This window comes from Macrobrachium rosenbergii, chromosome 13, assembly GCF_040412425.1.
Source record: "Macrobrachium rosenbergii isolate ZJJX-2024 chromosome 13, ASM4041242v1, whole genome shotgun sequence".
Taxonomy (NCBI): domain Eukaryota; kingdom Metazoa; phylum Arthropoda; class Malacostraca; order Decapoda; family Palaemonidae; genus Macrobrachium; species Macrobrachium rosenbergii.
In genome coordinates, this window is record NC_089753.1 from 22,001,556 (window position 1) to 22,025,305 (window position 23,750).

General features: G+C 36.0%; 1 protein-coding gene across 18 annotated transcripts in view; it reads left to right on the forward strand.

Annotated features, from left to right (window-relative positions):
* LOC136844994 (zinc finger and BTB domain-containing protein 14-like) overlaps window positions 1-23,750 on the forward strand; it is a 256,025-nt gene that overhangs the window by 122,797 nt on the left and 109,478 nt on the right. Inside the window, exons 6-7 of one of the 18 annotated variants that reach the window (XM_067114501.1) lie at window positions 16,931-17,011; window positions 22,148-23,106. The exons of 13 other annotated variants lie outside the window; for them this stretch is intronic. In XM_067114501.1, coding sequence (XP_066970602.1) covers window positions 16,931-17,011; window positions 22,148-22,609 — 543 coding nt within the window. In that variant the 3' untranslated portion in view covers window positions 22,610-23,106. Of the gene's footprint in view, window positions 1-2,404; window positions 4,373-16,930; window positions 18,930-22,147; window positions 23,107-23,750 lie in introns of those variants that run through there. 4 more of the 18 variants (XM_067114506.1, XM_067114531.1, XM_067114520.1 and 1 more) reach the window with 4 other exon arrangements.

Genomic DNA, 23,750 nt, shown 5'->3' on the forward strand with positions numbered 1-23,750 from the left:
AAAGCGTATTTTCAAATGGATAATCTGCACGCAGTTGTTCTGTTAGATCACTTTTCCATCAAAATTTTATTCCAGTTTTAGGGCCTCAGGAATCTGCTCCAAGTAAATTTACCTGTCACCAAAAGTAAGAATTTACAGAGTAATAAATTCAAGCTATTTATAATTCTTTTCCTGGTAGGGGATCCCAGTGCAAATAATACAAAAGTTTCTTGCCTGGGCATTTGTCCAATTCCTATTCTCAGTCAAGAATGAATCATGTGATCTAGCTGTACTGGAGTCTAGCAGTGTGACTTTGTGGTCTCTGTAGTCTACAGTATATACTACTAATAATAATAATTATGAAAACTATGAAGAACAGTCACATTCTTTAAAGATGATAAAAAAATATATTTTTCTTATGAGTAAACGGTGGTACCGTACGGTTAAAATTACACACTTAAGCTTTACTACTGTCCTTGTCGTCAGAGGGAATGAAACAAAATCAAAATTTTAAAAAGGAAAGATTATTTATATCAGGTTCCTGCATGACCGTTTGACAACTTGATCATTCTGGTTTGTTGCAGTTATGCTGCTCATAGGGAGGCATTAATCCTGGATGTGGAATGGAATGGATGTATAGAATGGAAATTGACTAAAAAGATTTGAAAGGTGTAACAGGAGGAAAACCTGGCAGTTGCACTCTGAAACAATTGTTAGGAGAGGGTGGAAAGTAACATGTAAGAAAGAGAATATGAATGGAAGTACAGTAAAAGGAATGAAAGGAGTTGCAGCTACGGGCTGAAGGGATGCTGCAGAGAACCTTAAGCACTGCCTACAGTGCACTGATGGCAGTACTCTCCAACGGGGTGGATGTGGGTCATAAATATTAGTTGCTTGGGTTTCAGTCAGTCCAGGGAATAAGTCTGCGTTATTAGCTTCCCTGGCAAATCTGAAGAGCTTATTTTCTTTGTGAACAAGGCTAGCATTTGCCTTAAAGAAAACATTAAAAGATTTGGTTTTCAGTCACCATTTTTATTAAGTTAAATTAGGACCTCCCCACAATCTCTCTTTACATTATAACTTCAGTACAAAGATTCATTCTATGGTTGAAATCTCGACACTTTGCGGCTACTTCATTGGTTTTATTATAAACATCAACAGCTCTTTTGTGCTTTCCAATGCATTTCCCAAGGTCTCTTCCAGTCTTCTCAACATTCATTCCCTCCAACAATGAGGGCAGTAGTTGTCTGAAAGCCTAAGGATTTTAAGTGTACTGTACTTTTAAAAAAACAGGGTTTGACATAGGAAAAACCTATTTTTGGTAGTCTCTGTTGAGTCCTCAAGGAGTTACCTTCCATGGTCTACCAGAGCACCATGGAGCTCTGGTAGACCATGGAAGGTAACTCTTGAGGACAAAACAAGCGACTACACTATCAAAAATATATTAAAAGAATAATAATAATAATTATATAGACTGTAACAGTAATAATGTAATTTACTTAGTTTGAAAGTTTGCAGCTTGTTGAAGAAATATTTTTTGAAAATCAAATGAAATTCCATTTTGTTCCCACTTGGGAATATTGAATGACTGTGATTAAGGAACTTGTATAAAGATGCAGTGAATGTAAAGAGGATGTGAAATATGAGGAAATGTAAAGTTACTTTGTGGATGAATGCTGGCATCTAGAAATTTTGCTGAAATTGAAACCGTGAAGCCTGTTTGAAGATTATTTTTCACTTTGTGTATTATTTGAGAATGGGAAATTTGTAACAGGACAGTCTGTTTAGTCCATATTGACAGAATTTTTCGATGTTCCATTACATATTTTATACCATGCTTGATATAACTTCCAATAAATTTTGTTATATGATATAGTGATCATAACATTTATGGTTTTAGTGCGTGATGTGATAGACGATGAACTCGGTCATTGCTTTGCAGATTTCAAGGAGAGCATTTTCCACAAGAGTTCATTCTTTGCATTATTTGAGGTGTGTTTTATGTCCTCACTGCAGTAGTTATTTGACAAGAGCACTTCACTTAACACTTTAAAACCTCTTTCACGTAAATCATAGGTTTTTCTGCGTGCAAAGAATTATTAACACTAAATACTCTATAGGAAATACCTGAATAAAGTGTATGCAAAAAGTTGATTATTTCAGACTCAGTGTTTATAGTGATGATATAATCCATAATTCCCTTCTGTTCACAGAGGTAATTTCTAGTTAGGATTCCGATATCTGCATAGCATATGTGAACACCAGCATAAAGTACTTTATTTATAGGCAGTGACAATCAAGGAGTTAAGCGTATTCTTTTTTAATTTAGTCAGTAGCCCATTGTTGCTTGTTTAGATTAGTTCGATCTAAGTCATGCTGCTTTTCGACAATTTTCAATTTGAATAAAACGTGGCCTCCCCGGCAGGTTGAGCAGAGATCTAAGGAACAAAGACCTGATGGTTGGAGGAGACCTTGTGAAGAAAATATGGGAAGCCTGAGACCAAACTTGCTATCCAGCCAATGTCCGTACTGTGTCTACAGCACTCGCTTTTCCCAGAATCTTAAGCGTCATATGTTGACGCACACCGGGGAGAAGCCTTATACTTGTCCACATTGCCCTTATAAATCTTCTCAGAAAGTCCATATTGATGCCCATGTACGCACTCACACAGGAGAAAGGCCATTTGCTTGTCCCCATTGCCCTCATAGGTCAAAACAGCAATCTAGCCTGAGGACCCACATTCTGCTCAAACATATGAAATAATTTCAAGAGGAGAACAACAGGCATTATAACAAGGGGAGTATATTTCCAAGAAATTTTTTATAGGTGTTTTTCACTGAGACCTTAGGAGTTCTGAAGCTTTCTCTAGCAGTAGAATAAAATTTGCAATAGATTCTTGTCTTTTGATTTCCAATCATGCATTCTGTGATGGTTAGCCTTGATTTCAGTCGACTTTGTTTCTAGGAACTCATCAAAAATATATTAAGGAGAACTTTCTGAATTTGTAATGCAGTTTAGTATATTATACAATACAGTACTGGTAATTTTTTCTTCGCCAGCCACTCAACTCTGCAAAATATCAGGTGACTGAAGTCAGTTAGTAATATGAAGACGATCTTCCACTGAATGTGGCTGGGATATTATATAATAAAGTTTCCTTGGAAGAGGTTTTGCTTTGCTGTCATTAGTTCTTGCAGTCATAAGTCATGTATAGTTGGCAAACTGTCTCCCACTTCAGGAATTTCAAAATATTAGTCTCACAGGTTATTATGACGGAGCATGTGGTAAATTGTATATCAAAGGAAGTGGTTTTTAATGCTTTTATTAGTTAGTAATTTGTTGATAGCTGCTTTCTGGTACTTAACTACATGAAGTATTCATATAGTAATTAGCCTAGATCACATATACAATAACTATATCATCAGTTACATTACAAGTGGCCAAGATATGCAGTTTAGGCAAATAAATTTCAGTCCTTGTATCCTTATTTCCCATTTTGTCAACTTCATCCTTTTTTTTTATTTGGGATATGTTTTGTTTGTTTGGAATTGATGTATGAACTTGAACATTACCAGTAAGATGAAGCATCCTCCTGCAGGTGGAATGGGGAACCTCAAAGAATCTCTGGACTTTCAGTGGAAGGACGCCATCATCTTCCTGTGAGGGAAATGCCAGTTCAGTGCCATCATCCCACAAGTCACACCAATGCCAACATTGTTCCTACAAGACTTCGATTTTATCCAACTTGCGGAGGCACGTTTTACGGCACACAGGCGAGAAGCCTTTTGCATGCCCGTATTGCCCTTATAGGGCATCTCGGAAGGACTTTCTCAAGGACCACATTAATGCCCACACAGATACGAGACCCCATGCATGCCCGTACTGTCCATACAAAGCCTCTCAGAAAACAAATTTGAATGGGCACATTCGAATACATATGAGGGGAAAGCATTTGGCTAATTGACTGGCAGGCCTGAAAGTGATGTCTCCCTAAAATATGAAAAAGTGAGAGGTACTGTAATTTGTAATCAATTTATCAAGCCCTTACTCTGTAATAATATTTTACACCAGTTCATAAGGAATCTGTTGTCTGTACCATAATTTGAGTGCTTTGTTTTTATGAATATGTAAATAAAATGTTGTTGCAGTTATATCATAATTTTCAAATAAAAATAAATTTTCCTGTAAATTTTTTTTTTATGTGATATGGGCATGAAAAAATGAATTGAATATTGTATAGATATATACTTTAAATATATATACTGTACTGTCTTTTAGGACAGATTTTTATTCTCATGTGAAATAATTCAAAATGGCTGTACTGTACTTCTGTATTGCATATGACATTTCACAACTGTTACCACATCAGCTAATAAAGTATTTGAACATAAACCAATATTCATTTATCACTTTTAGAAAATATTGGGATAAAGGGTCTTCTTAGCCTGTGAGCTGAAAGTTTACAAGATCCATAAAAGGGGAGAGCAAAAGAATAAAGTAAAAGACAATGAACTTTGTGTTTAGTTTACTTATTGTTTCATCAGTATACACTGACAGTTGTATTGTAGAATATGACTGACAGGAAACACATCATTGCCATATTTTCATAATTCAAATTGAGTTTTTATAAGGGTTTGTGTGTGTGTGATGCAGTGATGGACATTGTGAAATTATACTCTATTGAAAGGGAAGAAACTAAACCTCTAAGATTTTCATGTGTGTATTCACCTGGCCAAGCATTGCTCGTGTTAGTGTCTTAAACTAAGGTGATAAGACAAAGTGTTGCTTGCAATTTGTGTAACAATGTTTTAAAGCAATAATCTGCTATTAGTTAGATACTTATCATCGATAATAAACCAAACCTGTTTGGGTTACCATTGACAGTGTACTTAAATCAGGGTGGATTACCTTGGTAGGTCAGTCACTAACAATGTAAAGAAGGGATATCATCATCATCATATAATAATAATAATAATAATAATAATAATAATAATAATAATAATAATGCAGTAATTACTACTGTGCTACTAATTTAGATAGACCCTCAGGTTAAAATTGGTTAATGTTGTAGCTGTATGGATACCCAGAGAAAACACTACACACACTTTTATTGCTAGAGATTAAGGATCGAGATAGTCTGGCAGGGTGTATCAGGTATCTGAGGTTAGGTTATTATTGACCAGATTACCTGAATATTAGGCTGTGAGTCCTGTATATTGTTAGAATTTCACCTTCAGCTGTTTTCCCCAAAAAAGTATTTGTGATTTAATGGCATCCATTGCTCTAGAAGTTTCCTGTGTCAGTAAGGGTTTCCTTCCACAAAACCATTCTGTCCAGGTAGAGGAAATGCCGTTTCCCTTTTTAGGAAGAATATTGTCCACAAGTTCAAAGCTCTGCTTTGGCTGGTAAACCTGCTGTGTGGTTTTCAGATAATTCCACCAATTGCAGTACGGGCCCAATTCTACAGTGTTTGGGTAATTGTGTCGTTGTTACAGAAGCAGCTCATCCAAGGCCTATAGGGGTTGCTTTTCCTTTGGAGTGAATTAGGACTTCTCAGCACTAGGAGAAGTTGGAATTGGCTCTCGTGCAGAACACTTTTCGTGATAAACATGCAAGATATTATTTTTCCCCTCTCATTGGGTAAATTGCTTTCGGGAGCTCTATTCTTGTATTTCTAGTTGTAAGCCACAGAAGCTTTTATAAGATGGAAGATTTTTTTAATTTTTACATTCTGGAGTTTCTTGTGCCAAACAGAAGGTGGAGTGGGAGATTATTCACATAGATAGATAGTTTTGGAAGCAGTTTGGCACACTGTCTGGGGGATGCAGGTATATTTGCTGGGTTCAGTTTTCAGATTTGGAAGCATACAAATCATCAGAGTAAAGACTTGGATTCAGAGTGTTTTTAAAGGTTAGAAATCGTAGAGTTTCTGACTAGTAACAATTGTCAAAATGGGTACCTTTCTCGAGTAGAGGTTGGACAAAACCATACTTTCAAGATTAATATTTTTATCAGTGTCCAGTTTGAAGCAAAAGAGGAGCTTTGTCAACTCACCCCTGGAGAAGCCAATGATGGATGTTGCAAAGTGTGTATGTCTAGCTATCTTAAGGGCTTGGGTATTCCCTGACAGGAGATTGAAATCATAGGATAAAGCATTAGGCTGGCAAGACTTCATGATAGGGTTTTTATTTCCATTTGAAAACTACTCTGTAAGATGCCTATGGATATTACAAGTTTGTAGGTCCGTTTGTTCAGTTCAATTCAAGATTCTTAGACAGCAGATAATAGGGGAAATGGGCAAAGGAGGAGAGGTAAAGCAGTAACAATAGCAAATAATTTTTTACCAGATTTTTCTTTTGTGGAAGTTACAGATATGCACTGCAACAGAATTCCCATCTGGCGCAAGTCTTCATCTGTGCATTTTCTCTATGATTTTTGGACATTCCAATTGATCTTCATGCTCTTGATTCTATACAATATCTTTGACTTTTTTTTTTTACCAACTGCTCCTCTCCCCTCTTCTTCCCAGGCATAAACCATCTCAGTCTTTGATAACCCAGTATAACATAAAAAATTCTCATTTTCTTGGCATAGGTTCTGAGTTCATTTAGATAACGAGACCTTGATAAAAATTGATTGGACAGAATAATAAATGAATTTCTTATGTACTGTATTCAGTATTCACCACATTTTTCAAGACATGATCACACTCATATTATCTGCACAGATGGATCAAGTCATCTGACTTTGATAAGTTTTTTGATGCTTCAAGTATTTGTAGATGTGTAGCCTTTATTCTAATACTGTAATGGGATGTTGAATTCTATGATACTTTCCTCTGCAAATAAGTACGTTCGCTTTTCTTTGATAATTGGTCTTTAACTTTTCCCAACATGAATCCCTGTATTTGTACACATTAAAAATTTTATTAATATATCTGTGTACGGGCAGTCCTCGGTTATCGGCGGGGTTCCTTTCTAGGGGTGTGATGATAACCGAAAATCGGCAATTTCCGGCGCTTTTTCGGAGATTTTCGGGGCTTTCGGTTATCGGCGCCTCTGTTAGGTATGTATCGGCGCCAATACCGAATTATCAGTGCCGATAAGTGGAAATCAGCAATTTTCAGCACCAAAAATTGCCGATTTTCGGTGCTAGACAACCGACGTAAAACCGGATTGCCATTAACCGGGAACTGCCCGTAACTGATTGAATGCATATTTGTAGGGATGTATGATTTATATATACTTTGGATGTGAGATTTTACCAGATTTATCTTCCGCAAAATCATGAAATGTTGTTGGTTTCAATAACGTTGGCAGTTGCAGCACCAAATATATTTATAAAATCAGCCAATCAATCTGTAAGCATTTTATATGAAAATCATTAATTTATATTAGCCACATCTTGCAAATAATAAAAAGCATTCTGTCCCTTTTCAATGACTTGAAAAAGATGGGACGGTAAATATAACTTTTGTTGAATTCAGATTATACATAATTTTGTATTTTAAATATAGTTGACCCCTAGGCTTACTTTGTGTAGGGTCTTATGCTACTTGAAATTATTACAGTACAGTCTGTACACAGTGCATTTAGAGATCTTTCCAGTACAAGATACAAGAAGTATAATTACATATATGCATATGGAACAGTCCCTTTCAAATGTGATGAAGAAATGAATACATCATATATTTTCTGCGCCTTCAGTCATATCACAAAAATAGAATTAGTTATAAAGTTATGCAGTAGGCACAAAACACTTTTTACACTATAATTGAGTTTTAATCCAGTTACATTCCAGTTTTAATATGTTAGGTCTGACATTATTTTAATGTTTCAGTTACATTACAGGTACGGTAGACTATAACCTTTAAATTGTTTTAAGAGTGATTTTAATTGTGTTAGAGTTAATTACCTGAATTCTGTCTTTGTAATTAGCAAATGCTTTATGAAGTAATAAGTGAAGATGATAAGATACTCTGGCAACATAGCATTGAATTAACTCTCAAATATTAGTGTTAAGCTCTTTACATTAAAGTATGCACGTTAATTTCAGTACAGTATTGTCATTATAGAAAAACAAAATTCACTCTTGAATCAATGCATTACATTACTGAATCCAGTTAGTTCTTAAAACTGATCTTTGTTGTCATGTTCATTTTTATTTGGAACTGATCTTTGAGCTTGAGCAATACCAGTAAGACGAAGCATCCTCCTGCAGGTGGAAGTGGAGACCTCAGAGAATGCTGGGAGTTTCGGCACTAGGACGACCTCGTCTCTTTTGAAAAATATGATTTCAATCGCAGCATCTTACCGGATACACCAGTGTTCTCATTGTTCCTACAACACTCCTATTTTGTCCAACCTGAGGAGGCACATGTTGCGTCATACAGGCGAGAAGCCTTTTGCTTGCCCGTACTGCCCGTATAGGGCTTCTCGCAGTGATATTCTTAAAGACCATTTAAAAGCACACCTTACTGCCCATTTTATTGGGAAATAAATGTATAACATATTTGTTAAGCCTATGTTGTATTATAGTAAGCTGTATTATACTGTAATTACATGTATTATTAGAGAGATTTAGCCTAAATATAGAGAATAAACATTTATATACAGAGTATTGTATAGTAAAGTCTATTAACAGTACTATAGTCACAAAATGAAGTAAATGGGACTTTTCTACTAGTAAAGGGAGTTCATTTTTCCATTGCATAATCACACAGTTCTTACAAATTCACTGGATACAAAAATACTGTAAGTCCTCAGTTTTCTTTCACCGATTGCTTTTAAAGGAAGATTTTCATTTTACTGTAATATATATGTTTAAGTCATTGATAGTCATTTGATATAGTTATATATTTATTATGTAAGCTGTGTTATGTATTGTTCCTGCAGTGTATATGAATCTCATTGGCATTACTGTTCATGGATAAGAAGGAGAAAGCACTTACTTTGTAATCCCATGTTTTGAGATGATTGCTGCCATAGTCATACCACAGATTGGAAATAATACAGTTTCTTGGCTGTAGTATCCTAGAGTCCGTTGTAAGAGACCCACAGATAAGATGCAGCCTGTCCTTTACAGTTGTGCATGTCTTTGTCCTCTTTCCTTTTTGCTCATAAAAAGCATGTTCCTGCTCATGTTTAGTTAGCAATTCCAAAGGAAATTGCCAGAATGTTGAAGTGCGAAGCTAGTTCAAATTATTTAATTTTGGTTGTTTTGCCTCTTTACTCTTGCTTGTTTTACTTCTTTGTGAACATGGATTGCTTTTACTGTACCCACTTCTGTAGTACATGTTAAGTGCCAGGGTCAATTATTCATAATTTTAATGAAATCACACAAAATATTCCTTGCAGAGCATTATCTTACACTGTTCTACCGTATATTACTGCAACAAACATACGTGCATGTTACTCTCAGGGAGTCCTTTTCAAAATGTTCATTGCATGTGTTTTATGGGCCTGCAATGTAGGTGTTTAGTTGCTTACAAACGATAAAGCATACATTGCTGTTAGACTAGCACATTTGATGAGACTGGTTGCTCGAGGTGTTTTCCAAGATGATTTGCTTTCTGTCATAATCCAATTGTTATTCTAAGTGACCCATTAGCTTATGACATTTTGATGCATTTCATGAGAGCCCTAGGGTTAGTGGTTAGCCTTTTAAACAGATGGAAACCCAGTCATTGTTTTACCGTTATGTTCTCCAATTCATCATTTCAGGACCAAGAGATGATGCCATATCAAAGATTATTCAGAGACCATAGGTCACCATTTCTTGTAATAATTTGTTTTGTGTAGTGGGAGGGGGTGGGGGGTCACCAACCACCATTACTAAATTACTGTACTTCCTTGAGTTTCTTACGTCAGGGGCAGAAATTATTAAATTATTCTACATAGTTGATATTGTAAAATATGATCCAGTCCAGTGTAGAATATTTTTTAGAGGCATCGTCCTCTCTTCAAAGGCAGCAGACTGCAGTATGTACTTACTTTTATATATTCAAATGTCTTTTATTAATGTTCTCTGTACTATGGCACTCTGCACAGTTTCCTCTCAAACCTCTTTGCTTTCTACACTTAAGGTACAGTTACCAATCTGCAATCATACATATTCACAGTACTTTGTTTTGTTCTTTTTCATACTACATTAGGAGGGATGCTTCAGTGTATAAATCTAGTCATGAGGTTATTTTGTCATAATCCATAGGCAAACTAATCACTGGTTGGTCATTTGCCACTGTACTATGAACTTGAACTATAATTTATGGTGTATTTTTAACCTGGTTAGTGGCAGCCTATTCATTAAGTGATAGCATTTGTTTTCGATGAATGTTTGCCAATCTGTATTCCATGTAACTTTCTTATGTTTATTTGCCAAATCCACTTGCCAAGTTAATTCATAAGGCTTTCATAGTACTTCCAGTTTTCCCTCCTTTAGTAACTATTGGCTCTTTGCATCTGACGATGGAATCGATGGAGCTCATGGTGGCAACTGAGATCAACATTCTAATTCTTGTACGGCTGCATAAGAAGCAGGGACCCATTGTATCTTGAGATATCAAGCTTAATGGGACAGGAGGGAGGTTGAGCCCCATGTTACTTGTAATGCAGTGTAGTAGTAGCTGGAATTGGTCACAAATTGTGAAGAAGTTAAATACGTCCCCACTTTTTCCCACCCCCCCTTAAGAACGTAGGAAATCAGATAGTATCGAACTAGAAGCTGTCTTTTAAATCCAGAACATAGCAGGGTTGGTGTCCTTAAGGCTGACAACTCTTGGTGGTAATTTCAAAGCATTATTTCCCATCTTAAGCATTCATGGGAGGGATTTCTTGGAAGTCGCAAGTTCTTTCTATGGAAATGGAATGAAGATAATCAACCTCTTCGCAGCACTTACAGTCTAGCTTTTAAAATATAATTTCAGTCCTAAATCTACCAAGGAGCAGGAACTAATTTTCTTCATTGCTCATGGCAGTTGAATAGGGACTTTTTTTTTCATTAAAAAATTTGGCCCCAAGTAGTTTTTGTATTTTTCCAAACAAGAGGAGACCTCTTCAATCCTCACCTATATGCTAAAAATTTTGGGGACAGGCACCTTGAAGTCTTTATAATGAAGGAAAACATATGTCTCCCCTTTTGTCTCCTTTCCACATACGATAAATTCTGGAAGATAAGCATTGGTAGGGAAGATATTTCCATACCTCAGCCAATGATAGTTGTCTTGGAAAGTCCCCTGGAAGTGTAGGCATAAAGAAATTTCGTACATGTAGGTATGGTATGCTTGGATGAGTTATCTTTGTCCCAATATTTCTCATCTTTCCTTTAGTATCAGGATGTGCTTGATCAGATCAGGAGAGAAGTTTTGTCTGCATTTTGTATGATGTTAAAATGGTCATAGCTTTGGCTGTTTTCAGTGCTTGTGGACACCTTTCTCCATTGTGTAATATTTCATTGTTGGGGAGACATACACTGTATAATTTGTAGATTAATCCTTGATGGTTGATTTTTCTTTTGACCGTGAACTGCAATTACAGTGATATGGGTGGGGAAACCAAGAATAAAGTTAAGTTAGATTTTGGAGTACAATATAGCTAGCTCTGGCTCCAGAATGCTGATTTGAATGGGATTTGAAGGTAGGTGCTCTCTTCTTTGAAGTTAGTTGCTTTATGTAAAATATCTGTTACTTGATAGGATTCCTAAGTCCAGTTTTTGATAGCTGTAACCAGATCAGTCAATAAAGTTCTTGAACAGACTTTTAGCATTTTCTTTTCACCAGCAAAATACATGAGGGTAATTTTCACACAATATTTTTGGAGGTTATTCAACTGTTTGGGTAATTTAAATAAATTTGAATGAAGTGATATTGGATATACAGTATGTGGGAATTTTAAAAATAGAAATGCAGGTAATTGAAAGGAAGTTACTTTTTCCATGAAATATTATTGTTCTGAATTATGCTCTTCTGCAAATATAAACTTTGTTCTACAAATGCCTGTCATTTACTGTCAGTAGACAAGTCCACCACAACTGCTAATAAGTTACCAAGTGGTCTTACTACTCGATGCTATTGGGTGGTAGTTATTGCATATTAACTAACCCACAGTACTAACATTGTGAGAATTTATTCTTGATACCTTATTTAAATTGCAAATTTAGTCATCTTCTCGTCCACTTTGGGAGAGATTTTGATAATTTGGTCACATTCTCAATACCATGCATGTATCTTAATGTTTTGTATTAGTTTTGTTTATATATTGAGTAGCTCCTCTGAGCATCACTGCCTATGGCATTGTAAAACTTGGTTGCCTTGGCAGGATCAAACTGTTGATACTGTGTTAATTTCCAACCAGTGACCCCCATATCGGTGAGGCCTTTGGACTGCAAGCCAGAGGCAAGATTTGTGGAGAGCGATAGTTGTTGTTGGCTACCCAGCTTTCTTTTATGGTCTTGTATGTCATCGGTACAGCCTTGCCTTGAAGTTTTTCCTGCTTTCCTGGAGGACCAATGAAAGTGTTTTCAGAGATGTAAGAGACACTGACTAGTGGTCAGACCCATTTTAACATCAATTTTAGTGTTTCGTACAGAGGTGGATGCCACAGGATGTGTCCTCGCAGTCAGAGGTCTCAGTTCTTTAAACTCTTGGTTTGTTGGCACTCAATCTTAGTAGCACCAGCCCCTCTCCCATTAAAGAGTGATGGGGATTTTTTGAAATCAACTGACATTTAATTTTCTCATAATGGGAATAGGAGGCAACAGGGATTGAGGTCTACATCACCTACAGGCAGAAAGTGTTTGGCACAGTATGAGGTGTTTAATCTCTGTAGAAATTACTGTTGAATGTGAATTGGGATAAGCTAGATGATTCAACAAGTTTGTGACTTTACATAAAACCAGGTACCCCAGAGGTTTGTTCTGGTTGCTCTTCAGAAGTAAAACATTCTTTCGCTAAAAATTTTTATGGGTGTTGCTGCTAGGTTTGGCCCTCAGAAGTTTGTGGCAAGACTTCTTCAAAGCCCCGTAGCATATTTTTAAGGTGCTGTGGAAGTTGATGGTTTGACTGTTTAATTCTGAATCATGAAATTCCAGTCAGTATTAAAATTTGGTTGATTGGAGACTTCATTAAAGTACACATATTTGGCAGTTACATTTAACCTCTTGACAAGGTGTTTGGTCATATATGCCACTGGTATCTGACCTAAGGAGCACAGTTGTACAGATTCATTAATATAGTTATAGATGGTTCAATTGTGTTTTGGAAGTTTGCCAGAAAACACTGAAAATGGCAGACAAGACTTGAAAAAGATGTGGTAGGATGATCAGCCAACAGCAGAGCCAGCTGATGGATAAGTGTAACCTAGAATTAGCTGGTCAGAGTTTCTTGAGAGGAGTTGAAGCAACATGTTTGTCTAACATAAGACCATTCATTGTCAGCAGCATTGTTTAATCATATCTTCCAACAGCAATTCAATGCTTAGTGATTCTGTGATGTACTGTTGATGTGCATTTACAGGAGTAGACATCCAAAGATGATCCTAATGGACTCTTAATAGCTGTCTGCTTCTTGTGAATGGCTATAGGGAAATCATATTGGTACTGTCTTATAGTTTTGGTGTGGTTACTCACTAGTGTGTATGGTTACAAATCCTGGATTGGCACTCACAATTGTGTATACAAAGGACAGGAATAAGAGGGTTTCTTTGCAGGTTAACTTATGATTAGGTTATAGAAATCCCAGCTTTGATGGTATTAAACTTCAAGGACTTTCTAATTTGAAATTCCTCTCCTCAGGTCTAGTGATAAAGAAAGTAAAATCCTAAGGTACTGAAGGTTATTCCTAGCTTGTGTTCCAGCCATATTCCCCTTGTTTCTCTCAGAATTTTAGAATTTTACGGTTCCATGTTGAAGCTACTCAGTACTCTTTATGAAAGAGGCTCTTATCTGTCAAAAATGCAGAATGACCTCAGTGCCTTTGAAAATTGGTGCATTCAAGGTAAATGGACTAATTACTTAGTCAGTATTCTTGAAGAGGTAATTTTCAGTCAAAACCACTTGAAAAAATTTTAATACTGTACTTGTAGTCATCAAGGATTTCCAGTCAGAGATCTCTTATGTTCCATTACTTTTTGAAGTTGGGTTTTCCCTTTTCTTTGTCTCCTGAATAACGAAGAATACCATCTTCTATTATTCTTGCTTTCCTGCAAGAACAAAATTCTCTGAAATTCTACCAAAGTCCATAAAGTAGGATATATGAAATGGGGATAACATCTATCAGGAAATATTTGACCCAATATTTCTTGTCAATCCTTTCATCTTTTACTAGGTGTATAGATCTATGGGAATGCAGCCATTTTGAAGAGGTGATATACATTAGCAAAATATTCATGATAATTGAGCAGCAGAGGTTATGACCATAAGTTTTCCATTGCTGATCATTTGGTTGATTGATTTATTGAGCTGGTATCCATCATAGAGGTTATCAACACCAGTTGGTGACTATTTTGTAATCTTACTGTTAAATGTAATTAACATACTATAAAAAGAATGTAGATGTTCATTTTATTCCTGTGTCATTTTCGTCCTTTTTTCAACATTATTTTAACACAAGAATAAGAATTTAACCACTGAAGTCCCCTACATGATGAATCATTAAGTTTGTACACATTGTATAATCATGAATGATTGCTAGACTTTTTCACAATTTCATTTGTTATGAATCTTGAAAAACAGACGACAAAAAATCCGCTGATATACAGAATGAAAAAGGGTATATTAAAACAATATGTCTCTCCCACCCATGGACCACCCTATGCCATAATCATGATTGAAAATGGTCTAAAATAGTTGATCTCCCAGTGGAGAGGAGTTGAGAATGTCCTGATTGCCATAAGTAAGCCCTCTCTTCACGATGTGGTATGCCCTTCCCAACAGATTTGTAAAAGGAACCTACAGTTTTTATATATTTTGCAAAGTGCAATTTTCTTGTTCATCAGACCTTGAACATACAGTATTGGCGCAGCAGAGTTGACTGATACAAGAGTTGATGGAATTAGAGTCTGAATCAATTCTGTCAGTAACAAACCCAATGATAGGATCTTTGTAGTTACAAGTTCTTTGAATACTTATTCTTAATAGGAAGCATTAGATAATCCTTTGTCCAGTTTCATTCTAAAACACTGAACTTGTTGAAAGTCTGTTATTCATTGTAATGTATGTTACCCTTGTTGCTATCAAATGATCTTACAATGCCACACAGTTAACCTTGCTCCATCCTTTCCACCCAGAGGTTCCCAGTTGTAGTTCAAAATGGTGCAGTTAGGTGAAGTGGAAGTTTCAAGCTACTCAGTTCCCTCCAGTGTGGTTCTGATACCTCAAGTCACATAAGATTTTCTTTATAGCTCAGGTGATGAAGCTGGTACTAAGGAATGGCAGTTTATTCGTATCTCATTCTTACATCAGCTGTACTGCCTGTATGTCCATAGAGTAGTTTTCTTCCTGGCCTGGTTGGCAATCATGTAAGGCAAGTTGTGAAATGGTAGATGGAGGTGGGTCACACAAGGTTGATTGCTGTTGGTGAAAAGTTGTATAAATTGTTGAAAGTGTTATACACTAGGAAAAGTTGAAAGTAATGTTAATAATGGTCTTCTTCCTCTCACCTTAATCCCTAGTTGGGTTTGCCTCCTCCGGCTGTCTAGGTCTTAATTCGATTATTTCATAATTGGTTTTGGCTGGACGGATACCCTTCCTGGCTCCAGCCCTTTTCTTATACCTGGCCTTGGGACAGCATGGATTTGGGCTGGTTAGCCTCCCAGTGGCAAGGTAGCTACAGCAAAACTATGAATTTTATAATAAGTCATAATGCTGGTGTGATGGATCTCACTATAGGTAACAGAAGGCTGGAATTTCTAATTCAATATAGTGATTCGGGATATGACATTGTGAAAAATTGTAGAACGTTGGAGGATGAAATTCAGAGTGTGGTTATGTTTACTTGTAAGTTAAGAAAGACAGGATCTGAGGAATGGAAGAAAAAGCATGAGACAATACTGAATGGTGAAAAGGTGTGTCCTGTAGCTCAAAATTTTAAGAAGAGTGGGAATATAATGATGTAATTGTTATGACAGAACAATCCTGTTCAGTTTGCACAACAGTGCTGTACACATAAATTGGAGGTAATGGGCCGAAGAGTAGGTTGTAGGTAAACAATTGGTTGTAAAGATTTTTGTTTGTATCTTTCTATCAGCAGTTGCTTGGATAAAGGGGTAATGATGTATATTTATTTGTCTGTGAAGTGAAGCATTTTGCAGTGGAAGATCTCTTAACAAAATAAGTATTATTTTGTGTATACAACATTTTTATCACAAGTAGTAAATTCAGGGAAACACACTGAAGTTGTTGGATTAAGTGTCTACTTAGGTAGGACATTAATCAGGATGTTCGTTATGTGTTATGGATGCTTAAACATTTCATCTGAAAAAGGTTGATTTATGAGGTGTCTTTTCTGGCTTTCCAGCAGTGCCAAATCTATGGTCATGTGAAGAACAAAAAGTTTATTGCATACAAGTGTTTCACACTTCTGCGAAAGCTAAACCCTCCTTGTTATGAGGTCACTTGCTTTTGAGCCAGCTGGCTATTGGCTTTGAAAATTTTGCCTGATAGGAAAATTGATTAGAAAATGTTAAAGTACACTTTATGTCTCTTGCCCAAGACCACAAGTCAGTAATGCAAAATAAAATCGGTAGGCATACAATTGCGCTTATTTAAAATATCATAGCTTCAGTTACACATAAATATTTTAACCTTGTCATGTGTTTTCATTATACTTCACATTGGTATTTAAATCTTTTCTATTTCCTAATGAGTCTTTTATTTTTCTCTGCTAGTATTAAATTAAATAAGAGGTACATTTAAAAAGTGAAAATGAGTTTTAGTAAATGTAAACCTCCCCTACAGATGGAGCTGAGTGAAGTTCGTAGCTATGAGGGAAGGAAAAGCTTGGGAAACCTGTCAGACGTCAGCCAAATCTCCAGCAAGGTGCGACAGTGTGTTTACTGCAGTTACAGTACAGTAGATTCGTACAATTTCAGGAGACACATAAGGATACATACTGGCGAAAGGCCTTTCCCATGTACCTTCTGCTCATACCGAGCATCCACGAAAATTATTTTGCAGCAGCACTTGAACATTCACACGGGGGAGAAACCGTATGCTTGTCCTTTTTGCTCCTTCAGAACCTCACGACAGAATGCTTTGACCATTCACATCAGAAAACACACAGGCGAAAAGCCCTATGCCTGTCCATATTGTTTCTATCGTGCTGCCCAGAGTACTGCTCTCAGAGTACATTTGCGGAAACATCTTTTAGCCAATCAAGTGTAGGAAATGAACTGTTTAACCAGTGTTATAGTTTTTGCTTCAAAGTACAGTACTGTATACTCTTTCTTATACAATATCTTGTGTCATTAAGTCCTTCATCATTCTCAGAAAACTGTCTGAAGTACAATGAGACTGATGAACTAGTAGTGATATCATAGTTACATTGCTCTTTCTTTATCCCTGTAAAAATTCTTGGTATTTGAAATGCCTACTGTATTTGGAATAGGTTTTGGTCGATGTATGTGATATAGTTATTATGATATCTAGGACTATACATACGTGTTGTAGCCCAGTACATGAGCTCAGATTAATAATCCCTAACTAATCAAGGTTAGGGTGGACTAGTTTTTTGCAAGTACAGTACATACTGTTATTTTTTTCTGGCTCAGTTGCAGGCCCTAGGGAATACTGCATTTTTAGAAACTAGTGCACTCATGTTTGGTACCAGTTTCTATCCCTAGGTCAACCTTCAATGATTTTCAGTCATTCCTTTCTTTTTTCATTTTCTTCACTTTTATTGACATTATGCATAAAATGTATAGGTTTTGCATAGAGGTTCTTTATGTTAGTAAAGGTATTTTTTTTATCGTATATTTCAAAGTGATATCTATAGAATTATCCATAGATACATGTATAGTACACATACGGGTTACTTTCAAAACATTGCTCTTGTGGTAAAGAGTGATTCCCTCAAATTAAGAAGAATGCTTATGAAAGACATTTATTTAATTTTTTTGGTGTTCTATGTTAGAAAAATAATGAGAAAGATATTCTTAACTTCGAAAGCCCTTAGAATTTATGGTAAGACTATTTTATATCTTTTTTTAATTTTTTTTTAGTGATACAGTACATATACACTTGTACCTTCCTGCACCTGGGTTGAAAGGTATCCCATTGTTGGACCTCAGAGTATATAAGGTCGCACTACTGTACCTGGTTTTGACCCCAGATTTTCTTGAAGTGCCAGCTGGGAATTCCTTTGGTGTCTTAATATAGATTGCTGTTTAAACTGAGGGCTCTACAAAGTAATTTCAGACCTTCATTATTGTTTCTGTCAAGCAGTATTTTGTGCTTATTTTGTGTTGTTTTTTGCTTCAGTATGGTGAGTCTGTACTCAATTCGTGCGGCACCTGTGGGATTGTAAAGATTCCCCTTTCATTAAAAAATGGCATTGCCCCTGTGCACTCATGAAAGTAAGTGCCCAGCATTACCCTTTGATTATGTTGTGCAGTATCACAGAGAGGATAATCATTTACTGTACTATAGTTTTATTTAATAAACCTGTTAGCTGTGCCCATTGTTGTGTAAAGTATAGCAAGTAATATCCTTGATGTGAAATATCCCTGGAGGCAACTGCAACTCAACAACAATAAAAGTGAAGGAAGATTGTACTGAAGTTTCAAACTACACTGTTTGTTATCCAGTAATTTGCAAGTCCTGAATTTGTGTACCAAGTTGTTTGGTTTTATGTTTGTTCTGCTTACATGTGGGTTGAAGTTTTGATGCCATCATTGTGATTGCGCAATGTGTAACATAACAAAAATAAATGTTAATTAAATATATTAAGTAGTCATACCATCTTTGTTTCCATTTCCTGGAATGAAAAGCAATGAATGATTGACCAAAGGAAAAGTGAGTAAATGAAAATTCACACTCTTGACACAGGTAGGCATTAATTATTGCAGTCATTGTGCAATGTTGTTATACTTTTATTAGCAATCAGTGGGACTCAAGTAACAAGTGGGCAAATTGCTTTAGTGTGGTAGAGAGCCCTAAATGTTCGTCATTTGCATTTAAGATATTCATCTTTGTTCCCCAATTTCTAAATGATGTTAGTGTTGATAACTTATACAAATACAATGCTACCCCACTTTTTCACGCTTCATTTTGTCACAGAATTTTGTGGAACACATAATTCACTTTTCCACAGAGGAACTTGCACTAATTCGCGGATTTCGTAGATAACGTTACTACAGTGTAAGTACACAGTAAATTATTTGTATCATAAAAATCTGTATTTAGTCAGGAACAATATGAAAAAAATACAGTAATTAGTGAATAAAAGTGTTGCGCTACGGAAAGAAGTGAATTAGTGATCATTTTAATTGTTTTTAAAAAAAATATAAAGAAAACGGGATGACTTCAATACTGTGAGAGAAAAGGCTATATTTATGTATACTGTACAGGGGTAACTTGATTAGTTGTCAAACGCTCTGTAAGACAGATTTATTTCATTTGTATTAAACGTTTTATAGATATTTTGCTTTGTTTACATTAATAATGTTTTAAAATTAGTAAATCATTGTTATAAGCATTTTAAGGGAAGTATACACATAAGAGTAATATTTGTAAAAGGGTACTAATCTAAGATGACTTAGGATGTTTTGGGATGATTGTTTATGGTGTATTTTTGTTTGAATTAATATTAAATTGTTTTAGTATGATAATTTGAAGTATATTTTTGTTTGAACTACTAAATTAGGCAGTGAACTTTTAAAATAGACAGTTATAAGCATTTAAGTTAAAGGGGTGCTGGGTATTTGGCATTTATAAGTAGTTATCAGCATTTTTAGAGGGGATTTTGCATTTCCACGGACTGTTCTTGAACCTATCCCCACGAAAAATAGGGGGAGCGCTATAAATACAGGCAGTCCCCCAGTTAATGGCGGAGGTTCCGTCCCCAGCCGAGCACCGCTAATCAAAAATCGGCGTTATTAGCACCGAAAACCCCACTTAACCGCGAGGTTAACCGGATATTGACGCTGATAATGAGAGATCGGCAACAAATCCCTGCTTAACAGCGTCATTAACTGGAGATAGGCACCGAAAATCTAGTTAACAACGTCGCTAGCCAAGCGCTATAACACCAAAACGCCATTAACCGATGCCGCCAGTAAGGGGCATTGCCTTTATTAGCTAGAAAATCATAAAAGCTAAGGCAAAGCTAATCAGATTCGGTATTCCCATAGAATTTCATGATCTCCATTTATAACAGCTCAAACAATAGGCTTCACTAAATGTGAATCTTTAGAGACATTAGTGGCTGGGAAAGGGAGGTGGGTGGCCAAAGATTCAGGTTTTAGGGAGAGCCAAGTGAGCAACATCCTTTTATGGTTTGTACAGGTAATTTACAGAAATCCACCATCTTTTGTAGTTAATCTTTTTGACAGGAAGCTGGCAGGTCAGGTATCATATACTCTATCTTATTGTTTTATTTGCATTAGTATAGTTTCCCAACTCTGAAATCATGTAGGCCTAACACCAGATTGATTCACAATGCGTACATGACTTCTTGTAAACACTTTCCTCCTCCTCCTCCCTGTGGAGTTAAGAATTATACAGTAACTAATTATCTCAGAAAAAGTCTAGTGAAATGAGTATCCAGATCAATATAAAGCACTACGTGCCAGGAAGTAGCAGCAGTATGCAGTCAATTATTTTAAGGGTTATATCAAAATTATTATTTATAGAGTAGATACTTAGTTCAGATTTTGTGGTGGGGTTGCAAGAGGTGGGTCTTGATGTTACAGAAATTTTACTTGGCCTCTGTCTGTTGTTTATTATTATTATTATTATTATTATTATTATTATTATTATTATTATTATTGTTGTTTAAATTAGGCCACAGTATGTACAATCCAGAGCCAATCAATCAGTCAAAGGAATCACTTGCTTCTTGACCACACTTCATTTCCTGTTAAGACTGTGGTGCAGGTACCAAGCAATAGTTATTATCTCTTCTGTGACGATTCAGAAAAAATCCCATCATAGAGTCTGCAATACAAATGGGTAGTGCATATGACATCACCTAAGATATTGCAGTGTGCAGTGAAAATGAGACCAAGCTACAGTATTTGAAGATCAACTGTGCTCAATATCTGGGAAGATAGGTACATTATTGGCATTTTATTTAATTTATGCAACAGATAAGAAAAACTGTAGTATCTCGGGTGTTTCAAACTTGTAGTACATTTACCATGACTATGACAAGAAGGTTAGGAACCCGTCAACCTGCTATTTTTCAGTCCTTCAGTTAAAGTAGAAAAGCACATATAATTTTGTATGCCATGGAAAATCAAAATGAGAGAATAAAACTTTAAATAACAACGAAAAGACCTTGTGTATTCTATGTTCATTTCTCAGTGTCTTTTAGATTTTTGACTGTCTATATTTTTTTAACACCACTCACTCACAAAGTAATCAATATTATATACAGTTCATACATTAATGAATATGAAGAGAAATTTGTTTGGATTATGCAATTCTGAAAAGTCAACAGCATTGCCTTGTGATCCATTGACAGTTTGTACAGATGAATTGTAATGTTTGTGCAAAATAGCTAAGCTTGGGATGTGTAAGATAGCTAAACTTGGGATGCAGAATATTTGTTATTATGAATAGTTCCATCATGTAGTAATGCTTTTCATGTGTGCACTGTTGTTGAAACCATGATCTTTTGCAACCTGTATCCAGAATGCAGTTTAGAAGTGGTAGAGCATCTGTACCACGTGGCACTGAAGGTTTGTTTGATTGAAGATAACATTTAATTATGGCTCTCTTTAAGAGTAGCAGGTTCATGGGATTACAGCATCTGATGTAAAAGTATAATTTAGTTGGGTTGTATGTTCCTACACTGATATTTTTTGAGATGTTATAAATTGAAATTTCATGTGATTGGTAAAATGGGATCGTAAGTATGGTACAGCTAGAAAATGAACTTGATTTATAGAAATAACTAATTTTAGGCTAAAAACGTTGTCAAACCGCAAAGTAAGATCCCACCAACCTTTACAGATGAGCCTTCAAAAACCAGCCTCCAGTGCATGGACTCAACAGTCAGCATCATTCATGGATGGACAGTGGAGTACTTCCGTCTTCCCAGACCAACAGCAATCCCATCTTCCAAGAAAAAACTCATCTCATAATACACTGAGATCAGGAGAGTCTTCTCTGCAAGATGTCCATGCAGAAAGAAAGTTACTTCAGTGTCAGTATTGTGATTTTAAGTGTACTCAAAGATTTAAGTTGAAGGCACATTTGCTGAAGCACACAGGTGAGAGACCTTATTCCTGCTCCTACTGCACTTACAGATCAGCTGATAGAACAGCACTGAGGAATCATGTACGCAGGCATACTGGGGAAAAGCCGTTCCATTGCCCCTATTGTAGTTACAGTGCTGCCAGGAGGTCCACCCTAAAATATCATATATCTACACATAGGTCACAAACATCCTCTGTTACTTTCAGCACTGTATAATTATACTGTACCAGAAACCACCATCTATTGTTGTTTTTGATGTTATAGCTTGAAGAGTTTTTGAGGTTGTCTTGAATACCACTTCTGATGTTAGTGTTTGTTTTGTGATGTGCTGGAGAAAATGAAAACCGGCATTTCACATACATTACACACCCTTGTCAATTCTCGGAAGATATACGCTGTTATTTGATTTTTTTATTTTTTTAAGTTTGATACCATTATGAGATATGACAGAAGGCTTAGATACCCTTATGAGCTGTGACAGAAGGCTTATAAGACAACAGTATAAAAATTTAAGTTCAAGGGATGGTGATACCAGTGATAAATCTTTGTTGTATACAGTATATGTTAACTTCATTCTTTCAAATTACATCTTAGAGTTTATGTGCATACTCTGTATTTCTGTTTCATTTTGTAAGTTAGTTTGTTCGGGTTAATTTTGTGTTACTGATACCCCTTTTGTGACAAGTGCATTTTCAAATAAAGTGTGGTATTTAGTCTGAAGTTTTCATAACCGTAAAGAAAAGCCCCATTAAGCTTGTATGGGTTTTGAGCTCACACAAGCAAAGTTCCGAGGTATTCCAACTGTTAAGCTTTGATAATCCAGTTTCTAAAATTCTTGGCAAAGAATTGATTCAATTCCCGTACATGGTGCTGTACAGTGTCGGCAAATTCATTCCTGCTTTCTGCTGATGTCTCCTGAATTCCAGTGTACATACTTCTTTCATTTTCTGTTCCGTCATATTGATTTTTCACCTTTTCATATAACTTGTCTCTTTCTGCAGGCTGATTTCCCTTCGGAACCCTCTTGGGCTTATAGTCTGTTGACTCTTTGCAAAAGGCTTTTAGCTAGAGATGTAGAGAAAGAAATAGTATTGTTTTTTGTATTGGATGGCTACCAGGATCTTGCATTTTTTATCACCATGGAAGAAAGTGACATTGCTTATGTTATGTGATTAGTATTTTAGTTTTATGCATGAATATTGTGTTTTCTCATCGCTGTGGCAGTCTCTTTTTGTTCTTTCAGAAGATTCTCCATTTTGTAAGAGTCAGTCTTTATGATGCTAAGAGCATATTATTTTGGTTAATATTTGTTTATTTTTAAGGTGGTAGGTTTAGCATAATTAAGCAGGTTTACTGC